Genomic DNA, 9,568 nt, shown 5'->3' with positions numbered 1-9,568 from the left:
GAGAGCGGGACCCTACCCAGAGAAGCAGTGATGCCTGAAATGGAGGCAGAGATGATGACGGGGAGCGATGGAGCAGCTGGAGACTTTAGATCCAGACAGGGAGAGCTACTGTGTGCTGAAGACCTGGGGGGCACGGGGGAAGGATCACATGGAGGGGATTGTAACCATGGCAATGAGACGATATACGACAGAATGAATGTAAAACTAATGTTCTCCCATGTAAACTATCACATAATTCATAATAAAATATTTAAGAAAAAAAAAAAAGAAGAGGCAGACAAAAACACTTCCGTTCTGTGCTGGCTTTGCTTGCAGGTATTTATAAGAGCCATAAACATGGTCTCCCTAGTTTCCAAAGGGGTTTCTGAATACCGTACCCTTCAACTTAAAAATTCTATCACTTCATGGGGTTAAGTCACAAAGATAAGAAAATAAAAGCAGGATTACCTATATATTCCTTCCACAAGGATTAGAATTTTCTTCCAAGGCCTTCGTGTCCGAGGCTGACCATAAACAATGGCATCTTTCAATAGCTTCTCTAGGCTTTGCATATCTACAGTAAACAAAAATTAATTTCAGCACAAACTATCATCCTCTTTCTTAACTTCACTCTAGAAATTCAGGTATACACTTCTTAATCAGAAAGTGTGTTTGAGATAGTAAAGGACATCAACATACTTTGAGTTGGTCGGGAAATGATAGGGGAAAATAGGTGAGTTCCTGCCAGTTTGAATTGAAATCTCATCTAAAACGTTATCAAATGCTCAAAGTCATAGAAACATGACTAAATGAGTGTGGTGTAGCGGATTCCGTTGGCTAGCAAGCTATGAAATGACCAATGTTACATGTTAAGTAATCTTGTCACTCAGGTAGCTTCTTTGTGTTTACAGAATCAAGGTGAATCTCTAATCCTGCTGAGTCACTCAGGAATAAATGCATAAAGAAGATATGAGCAAGAACAGCGTGAATAAACCACTGCAAAAACATTTACTTCCTAAACAACAAATACGGACATAAAGAATGTGGTGGTGGTGGTGGTGGTTGTATGCCGTGGAGTCTGTTCCAACTCATAACAACCCTGTACAGGGTTTCCAAGGCTATAAATCTTTATGGGAGCAGAAAGTCTCATCTTTCTCCCACAGAACAGCTGGTAGTTTTGAACTGCTGACCTTGCAGTTTGTAGCCCGATTCGTAACCACTACAGGGCTACCTATTCTGACAAATAGTGAAGCCATGCATTGTAAGAACAAAATAGCAAGTTATACAACACTATCCCGCATCATAAAACATTTTATACACGGACAAAGACAAAAAGAAAATAATTACCATTAATAATCCTTCTACCCAGAGGTATGCTGTTAAGTGCCGTTGAGTCGACTCCGATTCACAGCCACCCTGTATATTGTTTGCGAGGATGTAAGTCTTTGTAGGAGCAGAAGGCCTCATCTTTTTTCCCTCAGAGCAGCTGTTGGGCTTGATCTTCTGAAGACCTTGTGGCTATCCTACAGAGCCACAGCATTTCTAATCCAGAGGTGTGGCGCTGTGGGTTAATGCACTGGACTGCAAAATTGGTTTGACCCACAAGGTCGGCAGTTCAAGCTTGCCAGCCACAACGGCACTTAACAAAAACAACAACACTCCTCTAGAATTTTGTCCATACATGTACAAATTTTGGCAAAAGAGATTACAATATATTATTTGGTAATCCAACCTTTCTCCCAACACTTGAGTGTTTTAACTATGAAAGTTATGGATTTTTACTACAAGTGATTAATGCACAAAGATATTTCCATTTAGGAAGAAAAATATTTGGTTTAGTGTTACCTTTTCCTGTGCCTTTGTGATATATATATATATATATATGGAGCTCTGGTAGCATAGTGGTTACGAGTCAGGCTGCGAACCTTAAGGTCAGCAGTTCGAAACTACTAGCTGGTCCAAGGGAGAAAGATGAGGCTTTCTGCTCCCGTAAAGATTTACAGCCTCGGAAACCCTGTACAGGGTCTCTATGGGTCGGAACCGACCCCACGGCACTCAACAACAATTACACACACACACACACACACACACATATTTATTTCAGGATCTATCCACTGTACTGTAGCTAGTGGCATGTCTGTAAGTCTTGTTTGCTAGCCAGTCAAACCCCTGTAATCAGAGATCATCCTTTACTCATCTCCACACTCCTAGTGTTATGGCAAGAAACACCACAGTCATCAAGACTGCTGACTACAAGGTCGGCGGTTCAAACAAGGGTGCTATGTTTCAGAACCGACTCGACAGCATTTAAAAATGTCAACACTTGAGCTTCATTTGTATTTTCTAATATTAATACAATTAATGGTACCACCTCCACTGACCAAAGAGTATTAATGCAAAGAAGGCTGGCAGTCAATTCCACAGTAAACTCACTGTTATGTTTGAAGATCCGAATGGTTGCTCCAGACAATCTTGCTCCTAGAACGAGTGATGCATGATTCAATTCATCACTTAGAATCAGGCAACCCTACAAAACCACAAACACATTGAGATAAGAACCTGGAAGACAAAGGTTTCATTACACAAATTACAAAATGGTGTGACATTGTAGGACAGGCACTGGAGATTGCTAATGACAAGGTTGGCAGTTCAAAACCACCAGCCACTCCTTGGAAACCCTATACCAGGTTGCTGTGAGTTGAAACCTACTTGATGGCACTTAACAACAACAAACAAAACCAAACCCCACTGCTCTCAAGTTGAATCAGACTCATTGAGAGCCTCTAAGACAGAGTATAACTGTTCCACAGGGTTTCCAAAGCTGTAAATCTTTCTGGAAGCACACTAACACATCTTTCTCCCAAGTAGTGGCTAATGGGTTAGAATCATGTAACTTTTGGTTCTCAGCCAAGTGCCATAATTAGGATCACCAGGGCTTATATAAAATACTAAGATTGCTAATAATTATATCCTATTAAGAAAGTCTTTTTATAGTAATTACACCGTCAATTTTAAGAAAAAATGGGATGGTAGTACATGGTGGAGTCCTGGTGTGGCGCTATAGGGTCAGTCCTGGACTGTGACCCACATGGCTGGCAGTTCAAACCCAGTATACGTTCCTCAGAAACCCTATAGAGAGTTGTTATGAGTCAGAACCAACTCGAAGGTACTTAACAATATAACAATCAGCACATATTATTTTGAGGGGGTTGGGTGGGTGAAAATCTTAGAAGTAGATCAACAGATTTGTAGCCTTTATTTTATTTTGTTTCTTTAGTACTGTGAATGACATACCAATAGATGTATACTTATACCTACAGTGTGATATTTTTAATAAAGGTTCAGGTTTGTTTGACTCAAGACTTCTGTGAGTTTTGGTAGAATGGTCTCCTTTATGTGTGAGAACAAGGCTTTAGGGTGTGGTGGCAGAGGGAGTAATGTTGTGGAAACCACCCATTCTCTTCCACTCAGATCTAACTTCGTTTTGCCCTTAAAATTCCTTCACAAGCTCTGTTATTGTTAGTTGCCCTCGAGTGAATTCGGACTCATGGTGAGCCCCACGTGTGGAGAGCAGAACTGCTTCATATGATTTTCAGGGCTGTCTGCCCAGCTATCAGTGGGTGGGTTCAAAGCATCAAACTTCCTAATAGTAGTTGAGCAGTAAAGTTTGTGCCACCCAGAGATGCACTGAAAAGCCTTTCTCTACGTTTCTGCTAGGACAAAAAGAAAGGTCAAAAGCACCTTTAAAAAAATGTCTTCCCCAGTTCTTATTCTTCTACCTCTCACGAGGCTCTTAAAATTGTAAGTTCTTAATTCAGAGAAAAGGGTTTTTTTTTGCCTCTGCCAAAAAAACCCAAATGGGTCTACTCTACAGTACGGCTCATTGTTATTATGCCTAGGAGTGACTAATGTAAGGAATTTTATTCACAGGCACAGTGGTTCATAACCTTTTGTTGAAGGAAAACGAAGGAGTGTCTCATCCCATACTAAGAGTTGCCATTTCCTTTAACTTCCCAGTATACCATGAGTATTAATGCCAATCAGAGTGTAAGTAAAGTTGATGCTCAAAAACTCGAGAGCACAAAGTCTTGGTGAAATGGTGTGTAATAACTTACTGGGACAAACTTGCTCAAGTTCTGAACCAGCCTTAACCAGCTGTGGCAACAACCCATAAAGTTACCACTTGTGGGATCAAGACGTTTCTAAATCAGGTGTGCCTATAATTTTACTAAATTGCTTCAGTTCATCATTTTCCTATTCTAAGATGCTTTTTTAGTGTCTGATAAATGTTAAAGACTCATTCCATACATCTCTCTAAGAGTATCACACAATAAAAGGTAGCAACAAGGTTAACAAGATTGTAATATGCAAAAAGCAAAGTGCATGGACTAAACGGAGACTCATTTTTACAAGATTTCCTTTAGAAGTGCTACAATAACAAAGCAATGTGAGTGAGTGACCCAATGGGAACACAGATACTAGTTAAGTCAGGGCATCCATCAGTACTTTGTATCACAGAGACAGGAATTTTTTGATACATGCTGTAGCCCTCTGTTTCAAAAACTACACAAGCACACCGACAAAACTTCTCAGACCACTTCAGGGGATACATAAATTGACTAAATTGAAAAGTTATTGTAATGTCGTGGAGTAGGTTCCGACTCCAAGGAGCAGCTGGTGGGTCTGAACTGCGTAGCTTGTGATGCCCAGTCCAGTGTTCACATGCACTGCTAGTTTAAGCATAAACAGGTACAACCTCTACAAAGGGCAATTTGGTCTTGGTGTGGCGCTGTAGGATAAGCACTGGACCACAAGGTCAGTCTGAAAAGCAAGGTCAGTGATTCAAACTCAATAGCTGCTCCTCAGAAACCCTATACAAAGGTCACTATAAGTTAGAACCAACTCCACAGTCCTGAACAACAACAGACATGCACTTACGTTCTGGCTTCAGAATTTTATATATAGTACTTTATTTTACAGATAAAGTGATGCAATTACTATAAATTATTGTTCAATTCCTTTTTTCCACAAACTTTTTGAAGCCCCTTCATAACAAATGGAAACACGTTCAAAGTTGTTCACTGCAGGTGTTGCATATGCAACAGAAAGACGAGCAGGTTATACACCACTATGTAAATGGAGGTATGTGCCCAGATTGTGTCAGGTGTGGTTCTCAAACGGAATTGGCAAAACTTATTACCTCTGAAGATAGAAATTGGGTGACTAGGAGGAAGACTTTTCAGTGGATAATTGCCTATAACTAATTAAATTATCACCCTAATTCTAGCTTAAGTGACAGTCAAATTTACACAATTTTCTCTTTTAAAAGTTATTCTTATAGAATATTCTTGAAATCTACTCACAGTTCTATCCATAAATGTCGTATATTTTTGTATAAGGTCGCTATGAATCGGTACCGACTCGATCCAACAACAACCCCCCTTACTGACTGGCTCTACTGTAGCCCATTATTTTCAAGATGTCTAACCAAGTTATTGAAATCCACAAACATACCTTTAACACTCTTGCAAAACTCCTTGAGACTAAGTACTCTACAAATAGTAAAACCTACTACAGGTGGGAGGGTCCTCTCTAAACACTTGATCACCAAGTGTGATGGCCTCTGGGAAACTCTCTTTCCCTAATCTGTCAGTGGAATACAAGAGTTTTTTTTGTTTTTGTTTTTAAAGATCTGGCTACTCAAACTCATTCAAAAAAACACGACACTACAGAAGTCAACTTGAAGGTGCACCCATTAGCCAAAGAAAACTTTATGTATAAAAAGATGACTGTAATATGGAAACACACTGAGTACACAAAAATCCATGAGTTCATCATAATACTCAAACCAAAAGAAATAGATTCACACACACCGGTCCTATGTGGAGGTTGCTAGAACACCAACTCCTTCTCAACCTTGATAAACAAATGATGGTAATCAAGCATCATGCACATTTGATTTTATTGTTACCAAATGGCTAAAGAGAAATAACTTTTTGAAAGAGCTCCAGCTAACAAATGCAGAAGGAATACAGAATTAGTAAGTCACTGTGTTGTAAAGAAAATACACCAAATGGCTGCTAAAATCACTAAGTGAAAGATTGATGGGGAACTTCATAATGGGTGGCTCAAGCTGATGGAAACAATCCATAGATTAATCTTAATGACACAAAGAGAGAGAAAACAAGACACCAAAGTGACTGCTGTTGTAATACAATAGAAAGTACCACCTATAAATCTTCTTGGCAGAAAAACTTAACGTGAATCTAATTAAGAAGTCTCTAGATGTAACAATCAGACTATAGGAAATACTGAATGTAGAAGAAAATGCTTTATACCACAAGAATGCAAAATGATAAAATCCAAAGTGTGGGAAATCCTTTAGAACAAATGACCAATTGGTTCAACAGTGTATCAGGTGTATATGTAAGCCAAAAACCAAAACAGTGCAGCAAAACTGTTACAGTTAAGAGACTAAGAGTCACATCAATCAGCTGTTAACACATGGGCCTTTCTAGGAGACCTAATAAGAAATACTTGAGATAATAAGGAAAAGTTGAACACAGACCGGGTATGCCATGGTATTAAAAAATTAAAGCTCATTTTGTTAAGCATGATAATGGTTTTCTTGTTAAGTGCTCTCAAGTATACATAAATATATGTACAATTACTGAATTATACATATACCACCATAAAACAGCTGTTTTTAAAAAGTTCCTATCTGTTAGATACATATTGACATATGTAGGGATAATATATCAAGGATTTTTATTTGTAAATACTGCATTTTTTTTTTTTTAAACAAAGTAAGGAAACAGAGTTAAAATAATGTCAAAATGTTAATAACAAAGCTGGGTGATGGATACATGATGACGTCCCTTATACCGAACAGGATGCTTTCTACCTGTTAGATAAGCAAAAATGGTATGGGAGGAGAAAAAAAAAGATTGGTAATAGGATTAGCAATGGCAAGAGAGAGAAAAGAATTTTTTTATAAAGTGTTGGTGAAAGTGAAAGAAGTTTAACAATATCTTCCAAATTTCAAATGCGTATCTTTTAAGCAATTCTATTTTTATGAATCTATCTACAAATAAACAAGAACACAAAGACGTACAATTTGCACAAATGTATGATTTTGTACAAGCAATAGAGCAGTAGCAAAAGAACACAAGCAGTGTGAATGTCATTCAAAGGAGACTGATAGAATCTGGGGTCAGACAGCCACTGTCCAAATCCAGACACTGCCCACAGGTGGTAGCTGTGTAATCCTGGGCAAGTTACTTTATCTCTCTTTCCAAGTTGTAAACCACTTCACTTGACAAGGATGAGAGAAAAGGGTACTTCTGTACACTTATCTGTAAAACAGAGGAAAAAAGTATCCACAGATGGATGCTAAAAATAGTGGTTGAAAACTTAATTAGAAATCAGGTATTTATAGGAGGGGCCTTCAGAAAGTTTGGGGGGTGCACTAGATTTTTCCATTTATATGAACTTTTTGATATACTGTTGCATATTATTAATGTACCTCTGTCACAATATTTGGCAAGTACAAAGGAAAAAGTAATAAGCACATAGCAGCGAATAGGCTGGTAGGCTTCTTAGCCAGGTGATCACAGTTAATATCACTAGTAACGTATATTAAAATGACGTATGATGGGGCTTCAAATCGTTCCTGGAAAAATGTAACTAAAAGATAGTGGAGTTTTTCCTCAAACTTTCTGAAACCCCCTCATACTCCCTTGATATGATGAACTAAGAATGGCACAACTTCTGTTCTACCCATTCCAGTAATGCATGACTTCAACCAAATGATGACAAAAGAGAGATTCTACAAAACAAGTGGCCAGTACTCTTCAGAGGTACCAAGAGCATACATGAAAGACATGGGAAGACAGGAAGTGTCACAGATAAAGGATGCTAAGGAGCTACAACAACTAAATGCACTGTGGACTCTGGACTGGATCCAGAATAGAGAAGGGGGAGCAGTAGAATTAACCAGGGATAGCCAAAAGTTCTACATGTTAGTTAATTGTATTGAGGTTTATTTTTCAGGTTTGATAAACGTTCCAGTTATGTAAGATGCTAAAATAAAGGTAAGTTAAATTAAGCATACACAGGAACCCTCTGTACTATTTTTGCAACTCTTCTGTAAGTCTAAAATTACCCTTTTACAAAAGTGTTCATATTGAAAATATGAGATTTCTCTTCTGCAAGACTTCAAATTCTTTACTTACCCATCTTGGCACACTACAACTTAAAAGGACCCCCATCGTTTCCTCTACACAAAATGTTATTCTTCTATTTCCAGCTACTTTAATTTTCTGGAAAAATCTACAGTATAATTCTAATTTTTTGCTTATCACCTCCTTTTTAGATGCCTTAATTACTCTAGTATATCCTTGATTGTTATGAAGTGCCGTCCAGTCAATTCTGACTCATAGTGACTCTGTACAGGGTTTCCAAGGAGCAGCTGGTGGGCTTGAACTGCCAACCTTGTGGTTCACAGTCCACTGCTGATTCTGCAGCACCACACCAGGAGCCCAATATATCCTTATATGAAATAAAATTTAAACATGCTCCTGACTGTCACATATTCAAGTCCATCCCTGTGACTGGTGTGTTGATCCAGCTCACTGAGGGTCTCCCATAACCTCGCTGGTCTCTATTTCATCAAGCAAGATCAGCCCCTCCTGATGACATATCATCAGAGAAAGCAAGTTGAACAATGCTCTACTGTGATCCACAAGATATTCATTGGTTAATTTTTGGAAGTAGACTGCCAGGCCATTTTTCCACCTCTGCGTTAGTCTGGAAGCTTTGTTGAAACTGTCCACCGTGGGTGACCCTACTATTCAGCTATTTCTATAGCTGAAATATACTGGTGGCACAAACTCCAGAATCATAGCCAGGACTGAATGACAGACAAGTGGTGAGATATCAATAAACTGAAACCTAACCCACGGCTGTCGAGTCTCCTCCGAGACAAGACCCTGCAGAAAAGAACAGTATGACAGGGTTGTCGCGGCTATGTACTATATACCATTATGGCAGCTTAAGAATTTATCCTACGATAAACTGTCACATTTTTCTGCTGTGGAAAAACTGCTGGGTTTGAACTGCTGATCTTCTGGTTAGCCAAGTGCTTAACCACTGTACCACCAAGGCTCCTAGCTATCAATATTAAAAAACAAAACAAAACACCTGTATGGACTCATACCAATCCTGAATAGGGTTTCTGGGACTATGAATTTTTATGGGAGCAGCCAGTCTCAACTGTCTCCTATGGAGCAGGGGGTGGGTTTGAACCACTGGCCTTACAGTTAGCAGCTTTCATTCCTAACCTACAGCATGAGGGCTCCTGAAACATCAATATTGTTACTAAGTGTGGTCGAGCTGGTTCTGACTCATAGCAACCCTGTCTAGGATTTCTGAGAAGTGACTGGTGGGTTTGAAATGCCACCTTGCGGTTCAAAGCGACTTTGCGAACCAGTGCTTATCCTACAGCATCACATCAGGACTCCAGTATTTGCTGTTATTGTTAAATGATGTCGAATTGGTTCCAACCCATGGTCACCCTGTACAGGGCTCC

General features: G+C 39.1%; 1 protein-coding gene across 1 annotated transcript in view; it reads right to left on the bottom strand.

Moving 5' to 3' along the window:
* SPTLC2 (serine palmitoyltransferase, long chain base subunit 2) overlaps positions 1-9,568 on the bottom strand; it is a 126,407-nt gene that overhangs the window by 49,061 nt on the left and 67,778 nt on the right. Inside the window, exons 6-7 of the mRNA XM_006864764.1 lie at positions 2,413-2,506; positions 448-553 (exon numbers count right to left, since the gene is read on the bottom strand). Coding sequence (XP_006864826.1) covers positions 448-553; positions 2,413-2,506 — 200 coding nt within the window. The remainder of the gene's footprint in view (positions 1-447; positions 554-2,412; positions 2,507-9,568) is intronic.

This window comes from Chrysochloris asiatica, unplaced genomic scaffold (assembly GCF_000296735.1).
Source record: "Chrysochloris asiatica unplaced genomic scaffold, ChrAsi1.0 scaffold00070, whole genome shotgun sequence".
Lineage (NCBI taxonomy): Eukaryota > Metazoa > Chordata > Mammalia > Afrosoricida > Chrysochloridae > Chrysochloris > Chrysochloris asiatica.
This window is presented reverse-complemented; position numbering and strand designations above follow the sequence as displayed.